A 25,140-nucleotide genomic window follows, 5' to 3' on the forward strand; every position below is an offset into this window, starting at 1 on the left:
CAAAACATTTCTCCAGAGACTTAGAGGGAGTATAGTCCTGCTGACACCTTTGTTTTAGATTTCTCAGTAGAATTTTTTTGAAAAAGGATTTTTGGTGTTTCAAGTAATCCATTTAACAGTGATTTACTATGGCAGCCCTAGGAGACTAATACAAACCAGTTCTGCCTGTGGACTATTTCGTTACCTTGATTGTGTAAGCTAATGACTGGAGAACTGCAGTTTTCTTGACTGCAAGTTGAATACTGTGGGATGACTAGATATAAGTGTTGCCTTTAAAGAAAAGTATACTGTTGGATCAATGTGTGTAACTAAGAACTAAGAGATGGGGAAGTGTAATATAACCTACATGGATGCTACATGGGATTTTTAGCAGAAAGGCAGTAAGTACACTTACTGGGAAGGGTATGTGTAATTGCTACTGGGGAACACAGATGCACCCTGAAAAATGAGACAGGGCCTAGATCCTATGAGAAATACTAATTGAGAATGTTTGGATTTTTAAGTTAAAATGTCTAAGGCTTTATGATAGCTGTTTTAAGTCACCTTTAACCAAAGTGCTTCAGACAGAGGGTCATAGGAGCAAATCGTCCTGTGTATGCATAGGTCATCTCACCGCTTTTAAACCTTGCCACCTCGCCAATGCCCTCGACTCTGCAGGTGCTGATGACTCCAGGTGATAATTTTCTGCTCAACCATTTTCTTCTGACAAGACGATACCTGTGTGATCTCAAAGTTTCTCTGGTGGAAACCTGGGCATTTTTGGAAGAGATGCATGGCCTATTCCATATATAGTTTCCCTTAATGTTCCAAAAGGCAATTTCTTTCTTACTCAGTCAGAAATGACAATATCAGTGTATCTTATGGAATGTTAAAAGTAAGTGTGTTCATGGTATGCACTCATTGATAAGTGGCTATTAGCCCAAATGCTTGAATTCCCCTAGATGCACAGAACACATGAAACTCAAGACGGATGATCAAAATGTGAATGTTTCACTCCTTCTTTAAAAGGGGGACAAGAATACCCTTGGCAGGGAATAGGGAGGCAAAGATTAAAACAGAGACCGAAGGAACACCCATTCAGAGCCTGCCCCACATGTGGCCCATACATATATAGCCACCCAATTAGACAAGATGGATGAAGCAAAGAATTGCAGGCCGACATGAGCCAGATGTAGATCTCTCCTGAGAGACACAGCCAGAATACAGCAAATACAGAGGCGAATGCCAGCAGCAAACCACTGAACTGAGAATAGGACCCCCATTGAAGGAATCAGAGAAAGAACTGGAAGAGCTTGAAGGGGCTCAAGACCCCATATGAACAACAATGCCAAGCAACCAGAGCTTCCAGGGACTAAGCCACTACCTAAAGACTATACATGGACTGACCCTGGACTCTGACCTCATAGGTAGCAATGAATATCCTAGTAAAGGCACCAGTGGAAGGGGAAGCCCTGGGTCCTGCTAAGACTGAACCCCCAGTGAACGTGATTGTTGGGGGGAGTGCGGCAATGGGGGGAGGATGGGGAGGGGAACACCCATAAAGAAGGGGAAGGGGGGGCTAGGGGGAAGTTGGCCCTGAAACTGGGAAAGGGAATAACAATCGAAATGTAAATAAGAAATACTCAAGTTAATAAAAAAAAATTAAAAAAAAAGTAAGTGTGTTCCTTCTGACCTCTTTATACATGGTTGTCTTGTTACAGACCTCAGCCAAGCTTTACAAAGACCTTTACAATTCATTTTCTACCCTCTCCTATTTAGCTCTATTGTTTAATGTGGCAGGGACATAAAACTATGTTCTGAGAACAATCTATTACCAGAGATAGCCAATCCATTGCTGACACTTGATTCAGTCAGTTCTGCCTTAATGTTCTGTGAAGAACCACAGGTAAGCTAGAAACAAGAGATAATTTGTTTTTATTTACATTTTTTCTGAAAAAAATTATAAGAAAGCATTAACTATATACCAGTTAAAATTAGCATGCTCTCTTTAAAAAAAAACAGCAAAAATCTTATTAAAGAACAAATAAATTAATGGCTAAAAAACTATTAACTAAACCAAACTATATTTTATTAAAATAGTTTATTGTAACAACTTATTATACTCAAAATCAATACAAAGTTATTAATTTATACATAAATGAATAAACCTGTAATTATTAATAATTGTGAGTAAACAACATAAACATTAGCTTGAAGAATCTATATGCAGCCTTCTGAGGGCTGCTAATGAAGCTTAGAAAATGCTGCAAATAAATACTGACAGGACAGTGCAGAGAAGTAAGTGACCACAGGTGTGGAAACCCACTCATTTCTAGAAGATAAGCCCCTGCGTAGGTATGTGTGAGCAAATCACGGGTGCCTTCTAAGGGCGACTGAAGAGGATCTGGCTTGCTCTTGCTTACTTCAGAGTCCAGGAAACGCCATAATTAGTTAAACAGCCTAGATCTCCTTTTCAAGACACATTTTCCCTCATTACATGTGTGAAAGGACACCACATTCCATTCCATGTATGTATAAAAGCCCTACTTGTTTGGATCAGCTATCCAGACTTTAAGGAATCATGATTGATGCTGACGTGATCTCTGCACAGTTAGATACACCTGAGGAAGTAGACTGTGCTGAATTAAAAATACAGTAAGGTGCTAAATGAATCTACTTCATTATGAGATGAAGACTTGGCTCAAGAATATATTTTATTAGGCATTTGGTTGCAAATTGTCACTCTAGGTATAGGTGATTTATTCAGAGTACTTTTTAATGTAGATGAATCCACTGTGGTTTTTCTTGAAAGAAAACAATCATTTCTCCAGTTGTTGGGGGGTGCTGAATGCTTCGTACACGTTGGCAGCAAAGTCTTTCACTTGCTCCATCATCAGCAGATCCTGGTAACGATGATGACAGCACAGATTGCGAGAGGTTAGATGGTGGAAAATCCATCTTTACAAGGCAACGCCCCTGCCTTGAAGCCCTGTATACTTAGAACAAGGAGAGACTAAGGGAAGGGGAAGTTTTTCTTACACTAAATCAAAGGAAATACTGGTCAGTTTCTTATTTCTAGAAAATAAAGCAAATGATTCTAATGTATGTAGTATATGTCTATTCTGTATGAACACATACACACAAACCATAATGCACACTTTATAGCACAAGTTCTCTCTCAGTATGAGGCTGTGGGAAGAAGCACCTTTTGTTTTAGTGAACTGAAATCTCGTTTCCTTAAAGCAGGACCTCAGACTGTATCAGCATTAAATGGGAAAAGGGGATTTGTCTCAAAACAACCCAGACTCTTCAAAGGAATCAGCTGTGGAAGTTACTAGAGCTTCCATTAATCGTGTCAGTTTAGAAAGAAGCAACGATGCTCTCCTAAATCTTCTTTTAAATGTATTTTGAGACCTATAAAAGTGTTTTCCTTTAAAATGTTGGGAAGTGAACTCAGAAAGGCGTGTCTTCCTGTGTATGTTTGTCCCTTGAGGCTGCTTCTGCAGAGCATGTCACACATCCGAGGACCTGGGTAAACTGAGGAAGTAGTCAGATGCAAAGATGTCTTTCTTGGTTTAGCACAGTCTTGGCATAGGCCACGCCTTGTCTCAACCTCTGAGTGCCAGGGTTACTGATGTGCATGTCACACCCAGCACTGATGTGCATGTCACACCCAGCTTTCTGCTTATATTATTTTATTGTGTAAATGAAAATATATAAATGTCTAAAGCTTAGAGATTTTTCCATAACTAAAAACCAAAACACAAGCCGGGCCCAGAGACACAGAGATGGACACAGAGGAGTCCCCGGCTGTCTCCACCCTGAACTACTCACACAAGTAAATGAACAAAAACCCATTTACCATTAAATGGAATCTGCCCTACCAACCCTAGCACACCTTTATCCAATCAAGCTGCTGGCTAACTCACTGCTCTCCTGTGGGTGTGGGGCTGCGGGCTCCACTCCTGTGTTTCTATGACCAGCCTGCTCCACACCTGACGGGCCTGGTACTCAACTGAAACACCTGCTGCACGTGCTCTGCGGCCATTTACACCGTGCAGTGAGCTACCAGATGTGGCCTTCACATGAGTGGGTTTCCTGCTGTTGTTTTCATTGCCTCTGTAGTTTTCACCTCAATTCAAAAAACACAGTTTGATGCTACATGGGGCCAACAGCAAGACCCCTAAGCCTTCAATCCGGGGCAGTGCTGTGCTTTTATCTCTACTTATTATCTTGCAATTGATCCTTGTGGGTTTAGGTTTTCTATTTCCACATGAATCAAATCAACCATCCCTCATCTTCATGGACTCCCAAAGCCACGTCTGTAAATCCTAATGAAGTGCTGACTGAAAGCACATCGCTTGAGCCATTGGACTGAACAGCTGAGGAGGACCGTGTCCCAGACACCCCAGCCTTCACTACCACAGCCCCACTCAGTGTCTGGTGAAGCCCACAGCCCCACTCAGTGTCTGGTGAAGCCCACAGCCCCACTCAGTGTCTGGTGAAGCCCACAGCCCCACTCAGTGTCTGGTGAAGCCCACAGCCCCACTCAGTGTCTGGTGAAGCCCATGGGCCCTCATTCAAACTCATGTCTACAAATGCAGACACCAAAACTTACCTTTTTGTTTCCGTTATCAGTTATATGGGTTTAAATTAAAATGCAATGTACAAAATTCCTGAAGCCTTTAAGCTGTACCTGCTGTATTATACGTCATTGTATTTCTCATGAATTTGTTAAAATGGATGGTTACAGGTCACGCCAGAGATGTTGGGAGAAGCAGGAAAACTGTGTAAGGCTTACCACTCCGGGACCTGCCATCGGCCTTCTTCACCAGTTCTTCTGCAGCGTGAACGGCCAGCCCTTAGGTTTGGGAGGTGTGACTAGAGAGCACAGGGCACAGCCACCTGGGTCTACAGGACAGGCTAATGACTCAACATGGGCTGGAGCCCTTGATCATCGGTTCTGCACTGCCCCAAGAGGAGAAAGTCTATCTAGACCGCACATTCCATCGTTGTAGACAGTGACACAAGGGAGACATCACATGTCCGTGGAGGCCTTAGACTCCTTGCATAACACATCACTACAGCACTTTGTGACTGAGGCATACCGTGCAACCTTTTAAACTTACAATACACTTCTCAAGTTTGTCACTGACTGAAAAAAGTACATAGATTCAAAGTCATCCTTTTACTAAAACGCTTTCCTGAATGAATTCAGAGGGAAAAACCATGGGGCTGTAAGTAGTCTGGTGAAGCGTTCCATACTCTGTGACCAGCTTTAGTGAGCAGACTGCTGATGCATTACTAACAGCAATGTACCAGTTATGAAAACATCTTATTTACCAGATTTTTAAAGGTTTTTTTCAAACTCTGAAGAACTTGACTGTTAATGCAAAGGACAATGAGCCACAAATTCGGCCAATCGGGGACATGTTCACCAGAGTCTAGTGGAGGGGGGCAGCAGGGGAAACGACTTGCTATGAAGCTGCTGTCAAGTGCTACTCTTGTGGGCAAGGCACCACTCAGAATGTGGATGCAGGCTCTACTTTAAAACATGATGGCAGCAGGGGTCCACTTTTGCTCTGGAGACAAGTGTGAGCACGGCTGGTCTGCAGTTTCCCCGCTCCTCACTCACCTGCACGAAGTGACTGGGTGTCTCACTGCAGACGGAGTGGATCTGTCCGTTCACTATGGGGATTATCTTGGCTAAAGGGAGGCTGACACTGGACAGACTGAAAACAAATTACCACAGCAGTTATTTTCTGAACGCACACACAGGCATTCGACATGTCAATCATAAAAGTGTACACACATCATTTAAGAATACTTATAGAAATATATTAGTAGAAAACCAAAATGTAACTTCGTCATCTAAAAATAACAGCTATAGTTGATTTTATGGACTTTTTTCTGGCAATTTTTATACATTTTTACATTTTTATTCTTTTTCAACTTACAATTCTACCTACCATATTTTTGCCATAAAAACCTTCAATGCTTTCTACATCTCTGCCTGTCTTCAATGCTTAGGGGGTAGTCCGTGTGAGCTATTATACTGACACCAGCGTCCTACAGCCAGCGCTCGAGTTCTTGCCCACGTCTTCTCAATATTTATGGAGTGTCTGTATAAAGAGAGTTACAGATCCAAGGGTACCTGTGTAAGGTCTGCAGTATCTGTGCCAGCTGCCTCTGCTCTCCCTGTTGTGTGAGAAGTCCTGCCTCAGGGCCTCTCCTGGACACACACACTCTTGTCCTTCATCTCAGCCTGCCTGACAGGAGAGCGTGTCTTAAGTCTTTATTTCTGCTAGCGGTTAGTCATGATCTGGCCAGAATAACTTTACTATCAAGTGACAACATTATCCCAACAGAGCTGTCTTCCGGTCTCCCATGGGGTTTCCACAGTACTGTGACCACATCTATAGACTGATGTTAGGAAAAGAATGTAAGGCTTTTATTTTCCTGGGTTTCTAAGTATAAAGTTCTATGGCTGTCAAATAATATTTTTCCCATTAAAAATGATCTTAGATTTTGAAAGAATATACTTAACTTAGAAAATTATGAGTCAATTAATACCTTGTTAGTTGTCTGTCTTAAAAATAAATATAAGAAAATTCAATGGTGCTCCTAAATTTTGGTCTTCAAAATTGGTCTTCTCTTAGTCTTTTTACATTCAGCAGAATAAGCAAAACTACAATCTGAACATCCCAATACAGACGATCTTAATTGCTTCTGAATTTAATAAATAGCAGTCTGCTTCATCAATAATCATATTTGCTTTTGATTTATATTATTGAATTTTATTTATAGTAAGATGCAGTAAATTCTATGCCTTTTCAACAATGGTAAAGGTGATTTTTGTCCTGCTAACATTTTTTTTTCCGTAGCTGGGGACCGAACCCAGGGCCTTGCGCTTGCTAGGCAATCGCTCTACCACTGAGCTAAATCCCCAACCCCCCCCCCCCCCGCTAACATTTTTATTATTTATTTATTGTGCATATGTATATGTATGTGTGTGCGTGTGTGTGCGCGAACATGTACATGTGCGTGTATATGTGTGTATGCCTGTACATGTGTGTGTTTGTGCGTGTATATGTGTGTGTGTGTGTGTGTGCGCGTGTGAGGGAAGGTAAGAGTCCATACTGGAGGAGTCAGCTCTTCCTTCACAGCACGCAGGCTCAGAGGATTGAGCTTGGGGCAGCAGGCTTGGCGTCAGGTGCCTTTACTGACAGAGCCATGCTGCAGGCCTTGTTTATCAACACAGTACTGCTGTTTCACTGTGGTAGTCTTCCTAACATCTAACCCTTCTTTCACTCTGATATCACTCCTAGTCGGTAACAAGGCTGAAGTACAACTAAGATCCTACATTTTGACGTCAGTCAGGTTGCTGTCCTTCAGCTCTCCTTGCTCTGACCTAGATTAACTTTAACTCTCATCACTTGACCAACCCCAGGATTACTTTAAGAGTCCGCTAAGCTAGGAGGTGGAGAGATGGCTCAGAGGTTGGAAGCACTGACTGCTCACAGAGGGTTAGGATTCAATTCCCAGCACCATATGAGGCAGCTCAGCTTACAACCACACTGACCTCCAGTCCTGGGGATTCCAACGCCCTCTTCTGGCCTCCTCAAGCACTAGCACATGTATGGCATACAGTAACACACATACAAACGTAATTTTTAAAAATTAATTTTTAAAGTAAAATGAAAAGAATAAAGTAAAATGAAAATAAAAATGAAAAGAATGACAGTGGTTGTAACATAGACAAACACTTGACCTCATACAGTGCACTACACCCCTTCCTGTCCTACCAGCACTCGCTACATTCAACCAGAGCATCCGTCACGTTTCAGTTTCATTCTGAGCCTCCCTTTAGTGGCCTTGTGTTCACGCACTGCACGCTTCCCTATCTACAGTTCTCTATTTCATATCTACCACCAACCTCACCCGTCAACACTTGTAGCAACGCTTCCGTCTTGCTGAATGTCATCACTGTTACACAACATGGGGTGGAGGCTGTAGCCACCGCAGTTATTCAAGACAAAAGGACAAAGGCGAGTGAGACAGCTCAGCAGGAAAAGCCCAAACAACCCAAGTTTGGTTCCCCATACCCACACTATCGGAAAGAACCAGCTCCTGAAAGCTGCCTCCCCCATGCAGATGCACACACATACGTATGTGCATGTACACACAAATTAGGACAATTATAAAATTACTTTTTTAAAGCAGGTCTTCTGTGTAGCCCTGGCTGGCCTAGAACTGCTGCACTTCTTTGCCTCACTGAGGACTGACTGGTCTTTGACAAGCACATGGTACACTGGAAGCTCGTTAATTGCTGTACTTGACTCAGACAGTATGTAAGATTAGTCCTCACCCTCTGCTCTCTGCTCCACCCAGAGCTGAAAGCCAGTGCCCAGGAACGCTGACACACCTGAGAGCAGAGGTAAGACCAACTGTTCGGCTCCAAGCGACCTGCCTGGTGGCCTCAGGACACACAAAGGCAGGAACAGTTTGGGACAGGCCCCTTCTGGTCGCTACCCACAGCCCACTGTACCCTGATCTGGCTGAAAGAAAACAAGTCTACAGGACTGCTGACACACTTACAAGAGGGACAAGTCACTGTCATAGACAGCAAGACAAGGTAACACCAGAGACAACCCAATGGTGACAGGCAAGTGCAGAAACCTAAGCAACAGAAACCAAGATTACTTGGCATCATCGGAGCCCAGTTCTCACACTAAAGCAAATACTGGATATCCAAACACACTGGAAAAGCAAGACTTAGATTTAAAATCATATCTCATGATGATGATAGAGGACTTTAAGGACATAAATAACTCCCTTAAAGAAATACAGGACAACACAGGTAAACAAGTAGAAGCCCTTAAAGAGGAAACAGAAAAAAAACCACTTAAAGAATTACAGTAAAACACAATCAAACAGGTGAAAGAATTAAACAAAACCATCCAGGATATAAATATGGAAATAGAAACAATAAAGAAAGCACAAAGGGAAACAACCCTGGATATAGAAAATCTAAGGAAGAGACAAGGAGCTGTAGATACAAGCATCACCAACAGAATACAAGAGATAGAAGAGAGAATCTCAGGGGCAGAAGATACCATAGAAAACATCGACACAACAGTAAAAGATAATGTAAAATGCAAAAAGCTCCTAGCCTAAAACATACAGGAAATCCAGGACTCAATGAGAAGATCAAACCTAAGGATTATAGGTACAGAAGAGAGTGAAGACTCCCAACTTAAAGGACCAGTAAATATCTTCAACAAAATCATAGAAGAAAACTTCCCTAACCTAAGGAAAAGAGATGCCCATGAACATAGAAGAAGCCTACAGAACTCCAAATAGATTGGACCAGAAAAGAAATTCCTACTGTCACATAATAGTCAAAAGACCAAACACACAAAACAAAGAAAGAATATTAAAAGCAGTGGTCAAATAACGTATAAAGGCAGGCCTATCAGAATCAGAGCAGACTTCTCACCAGAGACTATGAAAGTCAGAAGATCCAGGGCAGATGTCATAAAGACCCTAAAAGAGCACAAATGCCAGCCTAGGCTACTACATCCAGCAAAATTCTCAATTAACATAGATGGAGAAACCAAGATATTCCATGACAAAACCAAATTTACACAATCTCTTTGCACAAATCCAGCCCTACAAAGGATAATAAATGGTAAAGCCCAAGACAAGGAGGGGAACGGTACCCTAAAAAAGGCAAGAAAGTAATCTTCTTGAACAAACCCAAAGGAAGAGAGACACATAAGTATAATTCCACCTCTAACAACAAAAATAACAGGAAACAACAATCACTATTCTTTTTTTTTTAAAGATTTTATTTATTTATTATATATAAGTACACACTGTAGCTGTCTTCAGATACACCAGAAGAGGGCATCGGATCTCTTTACAGATGGTTGTGAGCCACCATGTGGTTGCTGGAAATTGAACTCATAACCTCTGGAAGAGCAGTCGGGTGCTCTTAACCGCTGAGCCATCTCTCCAGCCCCCACAATCACTATTCTTTAATATCTCTTAACATCAATGGACTCAATTCTCAAATAAAAAGACATAGATTAACAGACTGGATATGTAAAGAGGACTCAGTCTTTTGGTGCATACAGGAAACACACCTCAGTGACAAGGACAGACACTACCTTAGAGTAAAAGACTGGAAAACAATTTTCCAAGCAAATGGTCCTGAGAAACAAGCTGGAGTAGCCGTTCTAATATCCAATAAAATTGACTTTCAACCAAAAGTTATCAAAAAAGATAAGGAAGGACACTTTATATTCATCAAAGGAAAAATCCACCAAGATGAACTCTCAATCCCGAATATCTATCTTTCAAATGCAAGGGCACCTACATTCATAAAAGAAACCTTTCTGAAGCTCAAATCACACATTGCACATCTCATAATAATAGTGAGAGATTTCAACACCCCACTCTCATCAATGGACTGATCATGGAAACAGAAACTAACAGAGACATAGAGAAACTAACAGAAGTTAAAAACCAGATAGATTTAACAGGTATTTATAGAATATTTCATCCTAAAACAAAAGAATATATCTTCTCAGCACCTCATGGTTCCTTCTCCAAAACTGACCATAAAACAGGCCTCAACAGATACAAGAAAATTGAAATAATCCCATGCAACCTATCAGAATACCATGGATGAAGGCTGGTCTTCAATAACAACAACAATGACAGAAAGCCCACATATACATGGAAGTTGAACAACGCTCTACTCAATAACCTGGTCAAGGAAGAAATAAAGAAAGAAATTAAAGACTTCTTAGAATTTAATGAAAATGAAGGTACAACATACCCAAACTTATGGGACACCATGAAAGCTGTGCTAAGAGGAAAACTCATAGCTCTGAGTGCCTGCAAAAAGTAATTGGAGAGAACATGTACTAGCAGCCTGACAGCACACCTGAAAGTGCTAGAACAAAAGGAAGCAAATACACCCAGGAGGAGTAGAAGGCAGGAAATAATCAAACTCAGAGCTGAAATCAACCAAGTAGAAACAAAAAGGACCATAGAAAGAATCAACAGAACCAAAAGTTGGTTCTTTGAGAAAATCAACAAGATAGATAAACCCTTAGCCAGACTAATGAGAGGACACAGAGAGTGTGTCCAAATTAACAAAATCAGAAATGAAAAGGGAGACATAACTACAGAATCAGAGGAAATTCAAAAAATCATCAGATCTTACTATAAAAGCCTATATTCAACAAAACTGGCAAATCTGGATGAAATGGACAATTTTCTAGACAGATACCAGGTACCAAAATTAAATCTGGATCAGATAAACGATTTAAATAGTCCCATAACTCCTAAAGAAATAGAAGCAGTTGTTAAAAGTCTCCCAACCAAAAAAAAAAAAAAAAAAAAAAAAAAAAAAAAAGCCCAGGAACAGATGGGTTTAATGCAGAATTCTATCAGACCTTCATAGAAGACCTCAGACCAATACTTTCCAAACTATTCCACAAAATAGAAACAGACAAAGCACTACCAAATTCCTTCTATGAAGCCACAATTACTCTTATACCGAAACCACACAAAGACCCAACAAAGAAAGAGAACTTCAGACCAATTTCCATTATGAATATTGATGCAAAAACACTCAGTAAAATTCTTGCAAACCAACTCCAAGAACACATCAAAACGATCATTCACCATGATCAAGTAGGCTTTATCCCAGGGATGCAGGGATGGTTTAATATATGAAAATCCACCAATGTAATCCATTCTATAAAGAAACTCAAAGATAAGAATCACATGATCATTTCATTAGATGCTGAGAAAGCATTTGACAAAATTCAACACCCCTTCATGACAAAAGTCCTGGAAAGATCACGAATTCAAGGACTATATCTAAACATAGTAAAAACAATATATAGCGAACCAGTAGCTAACATCAAACTAAATGGAGAGAATCCCACTAAAATCAGGGACCAGACAAGGCTGCCCACTCTCTCCCTACTTATTCAATATTGTACTTGAAGTCCTAACCAGAGCAATCAGACAGTGAAAGGAGGTCAAAGGGATACAGATTGGAAAGGAAGAAGTCAGAATATTGCAGATGATATGATACTATACTTAAGTGACCTCAAAAGTTCACCAAAGAATTACTACGCCTGATAAACAACTTCAGCAATGTGGTTGGGTATGAAATTAACTGAAACAAATCAATAGCCTTCCTTTACTCAAAATATAAATAGGCTGAGAAAGAAATTAGGGAAATGATGCCCTTAACAATAGCCACAAATAACATAAAATACCTTGGTGTGACTCTAACCAAGCAAGTAAAAGATCTGTACAATAAGAACTTCAAGTCTCTGAAGAAAGAAATTGAAGATCTCAGAAGATGGAAAGATCTTCCATGCTCATGGATTGGCAGGATTAATATAGTAAAAATGGCCATTTTGCCAAAAGCAATCTACGATTTTAATGTAATCCCCATCAAAATTCTAACTCAATTCTTCAGAGAGTTAGAAGGAGCAATTTGCAAATTTATTTAGAATAACAAAATACCCAGGATAACGAGAGCTATCATCAATAATAAAAGAACTTCTGGGGGAATCACCATCCCTAACTTCAAGCAGTATTACAGAGCAATAGTCATAAAAACTGTGTGGTATTGATACAGAGACTGGTAGATAGATCAGTGGAATAGAATTGAAGACCCAGAAATGAACCTACACACCTATGGTCACTTAATCTTACACAAAAGAGCTAAAACCATCCAGTAGAAAAAAGATAGCATTTTCTACAAATGGTGCTGGTACAACTAGAGGTCAGCATGTAGAAGAATGCACATCGATCCATTCTTATCATCATGCACAAAGCTTAAGTCCAAATGGATCAAGGACCTCCACATCAAACCAGATACACTCGAACTAATAGAAGAAAAGGTGGGCAAGAGCCTTGAACACATGGGCACTGGAGAAAATTTCCTGAACAAAACACCCAATGGCTTATGCCAAGAATTGACATATGGGACCTCATAGAACTGCAAAGCTTCTGTAAGGCAAAGGACATTGTTGTTAGTACAAAATGGCAAACACCAGATTGGGAAAAGATCTTTACCAATCCTACATCTGATAGAGGGTTCATATCCAATATACACAAGGAACTCAAGAAGTTAGACTTCAGAGAGCCAAATAACTCTATTAAAAAATGGGGTATGGAGTTAAACAAAGAATTCTCAGCTGAGGAATAGCGAATGGATAAGAAACACCTAAAGAAATGTTCAACATCCTTAGTCATCAGGGAAATGCAAATCAAAACAACCCTGAGATTCCACATCACACCAGTCAGAATGACTAAGATCAAAAACTCAGGTGACAGCAGATGCTGGCGAGGATGTGGAGAAAGAGGAACACTCCTTCATTGTTGGTGGGATTGTAAGCTGGTACAGCCACTCTGGAAATCAGTCTGGAGGTTCCTCAGAAAATTGGACCTTGAACTACTTGAGGATCCAGCTATACCCTTCCTGGGCACATACTGAAAAGATTCTCCAACATATAACAAAGACACATGCTCCACTATGTTCACAGCAGCCTTATCTATAATAGCCAGAAGCTGGAAAGAACCCAGATGTCCTTCAACAGAGGAATGGATACAGAAAATGTGGTACATCTACACAATGGAGTACTACTCAGATATCAAAAACAATGACTTCATGAAATTCATAGGCAAATGGATGGAACTAGACAATATTATCCTGAGGTAACCCAATCACAAAAACCACACATTATATGCACTCACTGTTAAGTGGATATTAGCCCAAAAGTTCAGATTACCCAAGATGAAATCCACAGACCACATGAAGCTCAAAAAGAAGGACGACCAAAGTGTAGATGCTTCAGTCCTTAAAAGGGTGAACAAAAATATTCATAGGAGGAGATATGGAGACAAAGTTTGGAGCAGAGACTGAAGGAATGGCCAATCAGAGCCTGCCCCACTTGGGGATCCAGCACACACACACACACACACACACACACACACACACACACACACACACACACATACATGTACATATATATATATATGTATGTATATATATATATAGACAGTCACCAAAACTAGACAGTATTGATGAAGCCAAGAAGTGCATGCTGACAGAAGTAGGGGCTGAGGGATTCGATAGGGGGCTTATGGATGGGAAACTGGAAAACATTTGAAATGTAAATAAAAAATATCCAATAAAAAAAAAAGATTAGTCTTCAGCTGAAATGTATTTTTAAGGGTAGGTATAAATTGTTTTAAAAGTAGACCTTACTACTCTGAGCACTCTGACTACTCACCATTAAGGGCAAGTTATCCTTTCCTGCATAACAAAGAAGGGTCCCCAAGAACCAGACAAAAATAGGCCTTGCTAGGCCTAAGCTAAGAATGACATCAGAACCCTCCTATCTGCATTAGATTCATGCCAGATACTGTTACCTCAAAAATAAACTTTTTTGTTTCCTCAAAATTTAATAGGCAGGTATACAATTAATGAGCCACGATTTGTAATCCACTATTTTTCAAGTATGATATAAAACCAGAGGTTCTTAAAGAGGAGACTTTTAAACCAAGGATCTTAACCAAGGATCCTCGTATCAAAGTGAAAGACAGAACAAAACTACACGATAACTTCCAACAACACAAGTCCATTATATAGTAATAGAGCTGACAAACATTACTATTAATTGAACCAACTAGGTAGTCCCAATTCTATAATGACATAAAATGAATATATTTAAGAATCTAAGAGTGCTTGGTTATTACCATGGTCAGACCACTGAATATTAATTCAGGTCAACAATGACTACCTTTTTAGCTTTTTATTCTAAAGAATTAAAGAAAAATGGATTTTGACTTAATAAAATGGTAGTTTCAGAACACAAATACTTCACTGTAGTAGCAGAGTTATGGGGAGAAAACTCCAATTTTATTATTAAAATTCAGAAGGAACTTTTGTCAATGAAGAAGTCATGGGTTAGAAGAATTTAATTTGCTGAAACACAGGGTGCAGTTTATCACTTTTATAAAAAAGTTACTTATTTTTATTTTATGTACATTTGTGTTTTGCCTGCATACATGTCTGTCTGTGTGAGGTGTTGGATCCCCTGGAACTGGAGTTACAGACAGCTGTGAGCTGCCATGTTGGTGCTGGGAACTGAACTCAGGTTCTCCGGAAGAATAGCCAGTGTTCTCAACGTCTGAGACATCCGTCTAGCTCTGTCAAGTTTCTTTTTATCTGTTACAACAATGTAAATATATACAAAGCATCACGTTTTAAGAACATACGTTCATACTGTAATGTTTTGTGTGCTACGTTACCTGTTTATGGAGTTACCATGCTGCAGGTCCTGCTCAGTGGGTCGGAAGAACTCCGCCATATTGTCTAGAAGCCGACTGAAGCCTCTGTTTAAACAGGTATTCAGAACTGTACTGAAATCTGGACTAGATAAAATAACAAGTGTATCACTTTTAGATTCCTAGTAGGCAAAAAAATAAACAAAACAAAACCCACACCCCCAATTGAACAACTATGTGGTTGCCTTTGAGAATCACTAACATTTCTAGTTACAATCTAGTTTTCACAGCATGAAAACTGCCTCAATTTATCAGTTTTTCAGAATTAAGCATAAAAATCAGTTGTATTGTTTATCTTAACATCATGAGACTACTCAGTAAATTGGTTCATATTACTATGCATTTTACACAATGTCAGCTGGCAGGAACACAAACAAATCCAGCCAGTATAGAAACCAGCATGGAGGGTCCTCAGAGACTGACAGGAGAGACATTATGGGATGCAGCTATGCCACTCCTGAGTATTTATCCAGAAGGGTCCCAGTCAGCATGTCGCACAGGTACCCGCACACCCATGTTCACTGCACACTATTTACAGCTGCTCAGCCACGCAACCAAGCCTAGGTGTGCGTCAACAGAGGATGGAGGAGTGGTCAGACGGTGTGGGGTTCACACAGTGGTAACGTCCGGAGGAAGAGATGCAACTAGGGATCATCGTGTTGAGGAACTGAGGCCAGCCCCGGAAGACGACTACATCACTTTCTCACTTGTGGGTCCCATGCTTCATGTACACACAGAATCGTGCATAGATAGGACAGGAAGAAGAAGCGAAGCTGTCTAGGGGAATGAGTAGGACTATTGGTTGGGGAGAGGGTGGTAAGGGAGAGAGTATCAAGGAACAGAGACCAGAATAAAGGAGAGGCCAGCAAGGAATGGGGCTGTACTCCAAGTGTTCTATAAGCTTGCATGAAAATGGCCACATGTAATCTACTTAAATTAAATTACTGTTTCCTTCTACCTTAGGAAATCCTACTAAAGGAGGGAATAGATCAAAATTTTAATTTTCAGATAATATATTAAATATTTGCTCAGGAAACACTAGAAAAATGGTCTTATTTACATTGAAAATACAGGTAACATTTACATGCCCTCTACATACCTTTCCAGCATGTCTCTTGTCTCATTGAGAAGTTTAATAGTGGTAATATCTCTGGGAGAAAGCCCATAAGCCTGTAAAATAAAAAATCTACACTTTAGAGTTACAAACATTACAAAGTCAAGAATGAAGTAATCACATAAGCATCTGGGAAACATAAGCATTTGGGAAACTTGAATATCTCTGCTTTGTCAACAAAAAAAAAACCTGTCAAATGAAAAAACATGTATATAAAGGTTTATATAAACGTGTAGGTTGTATTTAAAACATGAATTGAAGCACTTTGTAAAGCTTTCCTTATTTGGTCTGTTCTGGGTTTTTCTGGCATCAATAAACAAAGACAAGAAAGAGATATTAAGAGTAACGGGATAGACTGCTGGCTCAGCACGTCAGAGTCCTTGCACCACAAGTCTAGAGACCTGGGTGTGAATCCCCTGCGCTCATGTGAACATCCAGCCTGGCTACACATGCCTACAGCCTGGGCACCGAGGACAGAGAGCTTGCTGGCCAGCTCATCCAGGCAGAAGGTCGGGTTCAGGTTCAGTGAACGCCTGTCTCAATGCAGTCCAGTTCAGAGCCACAGAGCGAGACACACCTGCTCTGGGCTATACGTCTGTGTACCACCTACACACCTACATGGATGCACCACACACACACACACACACACACACACACACACACACACACACACACACACACACACACACACAGTGCAGAGCAGCACACGGCAAACAAGTCTGTTTCTTTTCTTGCGCTACCGAGACATTCTATCAGATGTGTGAGGTTTTGTGTTTGTCTCTCCTTCCCCTTCCCCCCTTTCTGTTTATTGTAACCGCCGAGGCTCCTCGTGTCATCGCAGTTAAACTCAGTGCGGCCTGGGTCCTCACTCCTCTCTTCCCTCAGCCCACTTCACTCCATCCTTACACCCTTTCCCCTTTGCACCACTGTTGAGTTCTAATTCTAACTCTACTTTGGAAGCTGTTTTACAGGTTTAGACTTTTTAAATCCCCTTGTTGCATTTCAGTGAGATCCTATTTTATAATAATTTGCTAATTTCTTTCGTTAATCTCTCTTCTCTGTTTGAACTTAGTGACCCTCCTGCCTCCTGAGTGCACACCTTGGCTGGCTCCGTCATTAATTATGTCTCACCTGTCGTCCTTACACTCACAAAACTCTCTGGATGGATCACAACTTTTCTTTCTTTTCCTTCTCTCCTACTTTTCTTTTTACTTCTCTCTTGCTTAATCATGTAGTCTCTCTCAGCACCCAAACAGATCGTCACTGAGTGTCTGGGCTACAAGAAAGCCCTTGAGCAGTGGTAATGAACACTGTAGTCTGCAGGGCCGCCTGCTAAAGAGAGATCTGCTCCAGGCTTCTCGAGCTATTACTTTCCAATGGCAAAGAATGGACACCACTGAACCTATAAATAATAATAATGTAAAAAACTTACTAATTTAAAAAATAGTTATATGAGCAAAAACTTTTGGTGTTTGTATTGTTCTTTTTTTTATGGCTTGAAGACTTGAAAGTAAATCTTTTATTCTATTTTTCACTCATGGCACCACATCACAATCAAAAGGTTCTGTAATGCCTCTCAGAACACACTGGGAAACAGTAACACCAGATCTAGTGTTACACTAGGTCTTGTCTGCTTCTCACCTGAGTGCTTAGAGCTTCCTCTGGTTACTGACCAATAGCCATTATTCCTTCTTTTAAAAAAGGTTTCGGGGTTGGGGATTTAGCTCAGTGGTAGAGCGCTTGCCTAGGAAGCGCAAGGCCCTGGGTTCGGTCCCCAGCTCCGAAAAAAAAAAATAAATAAAAAAGGTTTCATTTTTTTAATCGTGTGTGTGTGTGTGTGTGTGTGTGTGTGTGCGTGCGTGCATGCATGTGTGCAATATATATATGTAACAATAATTAAAGAAAAAGAGGTCATGAATTTAAGCAAATTTGAATGTACTCCTAGTTTCATTAAACTGCAAACTGAAGTGAAAATGTATCCAGCTGCATATGTAGCAGAGGATGGCCTTGTTGGGCACCAATGGAAGGAAAAGCCCTTGGTCCTGTCAAGGCTGCACCCCCCAATGTAGGGGAATGTTGTGGGGGAGGCAGGAAGGAGGGTGGTTGGGGAGGGGGAACACCCTCATAGAACAAGGGGGAGGGGGATGGGAAAGGGGATAACATTTGAAATGTAAATAAAAGTAATCCAATAAAAAAAAGAAACATGGTATGAATTAGACAATTAGAAATGGTTATGAGAATTCCCTGCACCCAAATCCCGTGGAGAAGAGAGCTGAATACCCAGGACTGCAGACATCCTGACACCGCAGGGCAGATTGCCACCTCTGCACACCTCTGCCCACATCCCCGGTCCAAGGGGAACCTGCACAGTGCCTCTGGACTCAGGGATATAGGAACAGACAGCCGCCGGTTCCCTCAGTTCTGGTCTGTGCCCAGGACCGAACTGAACCAGCCAAACAGCTCCCTGCACCCAAATCCTGTGGGGGAGAGAGCTGGACCCTCAGAAATGTGGACACTCCTGAGAAGTCAGAGGAGACTACCCTCTGCCCACAGTCCAGACTCAAGAGGGAATCGCAGAGTGCCAACTGTGTCCACTGGATGCAAGGACCTAGGAGCAATCAGGGGCAGGGTCTTTCTGATTCCTGCCTGCTCCTAGAGCTGGAAGACAGTCACTGGGAACACGTACGCACCTGATATCAGAGCACCTATTCTCAGGAAAGGCTGAGAGAAAACAGGAAAACAGTTCTACAGGAGCTGACACAGAGGCCTACAGCAGGGCCAAGTCACTCTCAGAAACAGCAAGACAAGCAAACACCAGAGACAACCCAATGGCTAGAGGCAAGCACAGGTAACTAAGCAACAGAACCAAGACTACTTGGCATCATCAGAGTCCAGTTCTCCCACCAAAGAAAATACTGGATATCCAAACACACCAGAAAAGCAAGATTTAGATTTAAAAATCACATTTTTTGATAATGATGGAGGACTCTAAGAAAGACATAAAGAAATCCCTTAGAGAAATGCAAGAAAACACAAGTAAAGAAGTAGAAGCCCTTAGAGAGGAAACACAAAACTCCCCGAAAGAATTGCAGGAAAACACAACCAAACAGGTGAATGAATTGAAAATGGAAATAGAAACAATAAAGAAAGCACAAAGGGAGACAACCCTGGATATAGAAAACCTAAGGAAGAGACAAGGATCCATAGATACAAGCATCACCAACAGAATATGAGAGATAGATGAGAGAATCGCAGGGACAGAAGATACCATAGAAAACATCAACACAAAAATCAAAGATAATGTAAAATGCAAAAAGCTCCTAGCCCAAAACATACAGGAAATCCAGGACATAATGAGAAGATCAAACCTAAGGATAATAGGTGTAGAAGAAAGTGAAGACTCCCAACTTAAAGGGCCAGTAAATATATTCAACAAAATTATAGAAGAAAACTTCCCTAACCTAAAGAAAGAGATAAACATACAAGAAGCCTACAGAATTCCAAATAATTGGACAAGAAGAGAAATTCCTCCTGTCACATAATAGTTAAAACACCAAATGCACAAAACAAAGAAAGAATATTAAAAGCAGTAAGGGAAAAAGGTCAAGTGACATATAAAGGCAGACCTATCAGAATTACACCAGACTTCTCATCAGAGACTATGAAAGCCAAAAGATCCTGGACAGATGTTATACAGACCCTAAGAGAACACAAATGCCAGCCCAAGTTACTGTATCCAGCAAAACTCTCAATTAACATAGAGAAAGAAAGATATTCCAGGACAAAACCAAATTTACACAATATCTTTCTACAAATCCAGCCCTACAAAGGATAATAGATGGAAAACTCCATCACAAGGAGAGAAACTACACTGTACAGAAAGCAAGAATATAATTTCCTTGCAATGAAACCAAAAGAGAGACAAACAAACAAAATTCCACCTCTAATAATGAAAATAACAGGAAGCGACAATCACTCTTCTATATCTCTCAACATCAATGGACTCAATTCTCCAATAAAAAGACATAGACTAACAGACTGGATACATAAAGAGGACCCAGCATTTTGCTGCACGCAGGAAACACACCTCAGAGATAAAGACAGACACTACCTCAGATAAATGGCTGAAAAACAACTTTTCAAGCAAATGGCCTGAAGAAACAAGCTGGAGTAGCCATTCTAATATCAAATAAAATTGACTTTCAACCAAAAGTCATTAAAAAAGACAAGGAAGGACACTTCATATTAATCAAAGGAAAAATCCACCAAGATGAATTCTCAATTCTAAATATCTATGCTCCAAATGCAAGGGCACCTACATTCATAAAAGAAACCTTACTAAAGCTCAAAGTACACATTATACCTCACATGATAATAGTAAGAGATTTCAACACCCCACTCTTATCAACGGGCAGATCATGGAAACAAAATTAAACAGAGACATAGAGAAACTAACAGAAGTTATGAAGCAAATGGATTTAACAGATATTTATAGAACATTCTATCCTAAATCAAAAGGATATACCTTCTTCTCAGCACCTCATGGAACTTCTCCAAAATTGACCATATAATCAGTCACAAAACAGGTCTCAAGAGATACAAGAAGATAGAAATAATTCTATGCATCCTATCAGATCATCACGTGCTAAGACTGGTCTTCAATAAAAACAATAATGACAGAAAGCCCACATAGACATGGAAGTTGAACAATGCTCTACTCAATGACAACTTGGTCAAGGAAGAAATAAAGAAAGAAATTAAAGACTTCTTAGAATTTAAGGAAAATGCAGACACAACATTCTCAAACTTATGGGAGACAATGAAAGTGGTACTAAGAGGAAAACTCATAGCTCTGTGCCTGCAAAAAGAAACAGGAGAGAGCATACATCAACAGCTTGACAGGACACCCAAAAGCTCTAGAACAAAAATAAATAAATAAAACCAAGAGGAGTAGAAGGCAGGAAATAATCAAACTCAGGGTTGAAATCAACCAAGGAGAAACGAAAAGGACTATACAAAGAGTCAACAAAACCAGGAGCTGGTTCTTTGAGAAAGTCAACAAGATAGATAAACCCTTAGCCAGACTAACCAGAGGTCACAGAGATTGTGTCCAAATTAACAAAATCAGAAATGAAAAGGGAGACATGACAACAGAATCTGAGGAAATTCAAAAAATCATCAGATCCTACTACAAAAGCCTATAATCAACAAAACTGGCAAATCTGGATGAAATGGACAATTTTCTTGACAGATACCAGGTACCAAAGTTAAATCTGGATCAGATAAACCATTTAAATAGTCCCATAACTCCTAAAGAAATAGAAGCAGTTGTTAAAAGTCTCCCAACCAAAAAAAAAAAAAAAAAAAGAAAAAGAAAAAAAAAAAAAACAAAACCTAGGACCAGATGGGTTTAATGCAGCATTCTATCAGACCATCATAGAAGACCTCATATGAATACTATCCAAACTATTCCACAAAATAGAAACAGAAGGAGCACTACCGAATTCCTTCTACGAAGCCACAATTACTCTTATACTGAAACCACCCAAAGACCCAACAAAGAAAGAGAACTTCAGACCAATTTCCCTTATGAATTTTGATACAAAAATACTCAATAAAATTCTTGCAAATCGAATTTGCAAGAACACATCAAAAACGATCATCTATCATGATCAAGTAGGCTTCATCTCAGGGATGTAGGGATGGTTTAATGTATGAAAATCCATCAATGTAATCCACTATATAAACAAACTCAAAGATAAGAACCACACATGATCATCTCATTAGATGCTGAGAAAGCATTTGACAAAATTCAACACCCCTTCATGATAAAAGTCTTGGAAAGGTCAGGAATTCAAGGCCCATATCTAAACATAGTAAAAGCCATATACAGCAAACCAGTAACTAATATCAAACTAAATGGAGAGAAACTTGAAGCAATCCCACTAAAATCAGGGACTAGACAAGGCTGCCCACTCTCTGCCTACTTATTCAATATAGTACTCGAAGTCCTAGCCAGAGCAATCAGACAATGAAAGGTGGTCAAAGGGATACAAATTGGAAGGGAAGAAATCAAATCTCAGGGTTGTTTTGATTTGCAATTCCAAGCTGACTAAGGATGTCGAACATTTCTTTAGGTGCTTTTTGGCCATTCGATATTCCTGAGCTGAGAGGCTATACCTCTCCTGGGCGTATACCCAAAAGATGCCCCAACATACAACAAAGACACATGCTCCACTATGTTCATAGCAGCATTATCTATAATAACCAGAAGCTGGAAAGAACCCAGATGCCCTTCAACAGAGTAATGGATACAGAAAATGTGGTACATCTACACAATGGAGTACTACTCAGCTACCAAAAACAATGACTTCATGAAATTCATAGGAAAATGGAATGAACTAGAAAATATCATCCTGAGTGAGGTAACTCAATCACAGAAAAACACACTTGGGATGCACTCATTGATAAGTGGATATTAGCCCAAATGCTCGAATTACCCAAGATGCAATCCACAGATCACAGGAAGCTCAAGAAGGATGATCAAAATGCGGATGCTTCCACTCCTTCTTAAAAGGGGAAAAAATAACCATAGGAGGGGATATGGAAGCAAAGTTTAGAGCAGTGACTCAAGGAACGGCCATTCAAAGCCTGCCCCACATGTGGCCTGTATATATACTGCCACCAAAACTAGATAAGATTGATGAAGCTAAAAAAATGCATGCTGAAAGGGACCGGATATAGATTTCTCCTGAGAGACACATTCAGAGCATGTCCAATACAGAGGTCAATGCTAGCAGCAAACCACCGAGCTGAGAATAGGACCCCCTTGGGGGGAATCAGAGGAAGGATTGAAAGAGTTGAAGGAGCATGCAACCCCATAAGAACAACAATGCCAACCAACCACAGCTTCCAGGGACTAAACCACTATCAAAAGACTATACATGGACTGACCCAGGTCTCCAACCTCATAGGTAGCAGAGAATAGCCTAGTAAGAGCACCAGTGGAAGGGGAAGCCCTTGGTCCTGCCAATGTCAGACCCCAGTGCAGGGGGATCTGAAGGGGGGGGATAAGGGGGATGTATGGAGGGAATACCCATATGGGGGAGGGGGAGGGGAGGGATGGGGGCTTATGGACAGGAAACTGGGAAGGGGAATAACATTTGAAATGTAAGAAATATATCTAATAAAAAAATTAAAAAAACCCAAAAATCAAAAAACCCAAGAATTTCTAAACATTAAATAAAATTCTTCTTCTTTTTTTTTTTTTAGAATGACACTACCCATTTTATTTACGTCAGAACGATGTGTATTTCCCACCTCTCTCGTTCGGAATTTAATTTCTAGAAACCAGGTGTGGTGGAACACGCCAGTAATCCCAGCTCATAGGAGCCCGGAAAGTTGGTACGACCTTAGCGATCTAAGCAGTGGCCTCAAAAAATAAACAAACAAAAAACCCAAAACGGAGCGAAGGCAGGGAAAGGTGAGTCTCAGCACTCGGGAGTCAGAGGCAAGCATATGTCCGAGTTCTTGCCCTGCCTGGGCTATAGCACAAATTTTACACTTTCTAGGCAGGAGCAGTTTCAGTCCGCTGTGTCAAATAAAATTCTTAAAACACTCTTTGTTTTTAGTTAAATATTATTTCTTAGAGAATACATTACTTGTTTTATCTAAAACATAAGAAAGAGGTGGTTCTGAACAGTACCTGCGCTGCCAGCGGCGTCTCCTCGTCTGGCATCATGTAGTGGCACAGGGAAGACTTGGATGCGTCTTTATCATTCCAGCAAGATCGATGTTGCTCAACAAGAGTTCTTATTTCTTTCAGTTTCTGCTCCAAGTCCAAAAGGGACAAGGAATGTTTAAGAGAAATACTAGAAATACAGGAAAGCGAGTCAGATGATTGGAATGGCAGGACACCCTTCGCAGTGCTCCTTTTCTAGTAAGCTGGGATCTGAAACTCTGTCCTGTTTAGTCTCACCTGACGATGCTAGACTGGAATGGACTGGGAAGCCAGCCACCAGACAAGGCCATGACTACAGCGCCACAGTGAGCCTTCACACAGATTTCACAAGAAAAGCCCTGTCATTACTGTAGCTCTTATTAGTGGAAGGGACAGGTAGGTAGATTTTAAAGAAGTATTTTTTATATTTCTAATTTGTTTGGAAACCAGTTAATAAACAATAATCTGAAACATATTCCCCAGTGTGAAGAAGGTGACACTGATACAGTAGACTGTAGCACATATTCAGGGTTGGTGTCTGTATCAGATTCCCAGTTCACTAGGACAGACCCATCACCCCCTCAGATTCCCAGTTCACTAGGACAGACCTGCCATCCCCTCAGATTCCCAGTTCACTAGGACAGACCTGCCATCCCCTCAGATTCCCAGTTCACTAGGACAGACCTGCCATCCCCTCAGATTCCCAGTTCACTAGGACAGACCTGCCATCCCCTCAGATTCCCAGTTCACTAGGACAGACCTGTCATCCCACCTTTGCTCTGCAGTACTAAGGAGTGAACGCCAGACCTCAAGCACACAGAGCACGTAAATGCTCTACACGTGCACATTCCACACCTACTTTTTCCCTATCTTTAAAACTGGAGACAGAGTCCACTAATTTGACTGAGTGGGCCTTATCTGTAAGCCTTGAAAAGCC

At 40.7% G+C, this 25,140-nt stretch overlaps 1 protein-coding gene across 3 annotated transcripts in view; it reads right to left on the reverse strand.

The window, feature by feature from the left end:
* Positions 1-2,065: 2,065 nt before the first annotated feature.
* Pex3 (peroxisomal biogenesis factor 3) overlaps positions 2,066-25,140 on the reverse strand; it is a 41,839-nt gene continuing 18,764 nt past the window's right edge. The window contains exons 8-12 of one of the 3 annotated variants that reach the window (NM_031350.2): positions 24,189-24,354; positions 16,469-16,539; positions 15,334-15,456; positions 5,615-5,711; positions 2,066-2,882 (exon numbers count right to left, since the gene is read on the reverse strand). In NM_031350.2, coding sequence (NP_112640.1) covers positions 2,799-2,882; positions 5,615-5,711; positions 15,334-15,456; positions 16,469-16,539; positions 24,189-24,354 — 541 coding nt within the window. In that variant the 3' untranslated portion in view covers positions 2,066-2,798. Of the gene's footprint in view, positions 2,993-5,614; positions 5,712-15,333; positions 15,457-16,468; positions 16,540-24,188; positions 24,355-25,140 lie in introns of all 3 variants that reach the window. The other 2 variants (XM_039092495.2, XM_039092487.2) reach the window with 2 other exon arrangements.

The sequence above is a fragment of the Rattus norvegicus genome, chromosome 1 (assembly GCF_036323735.1).
Source record: "Rattus norvegicus strain BN/NHsdMcwi chromosome 1, GRCr8, whole genome shotgun sequence".
NCBI lineage: Eukaryota > Metazoa > Chordata > Mammalia > Rodentia > Muridae > Rattus > Rattus norvegicus.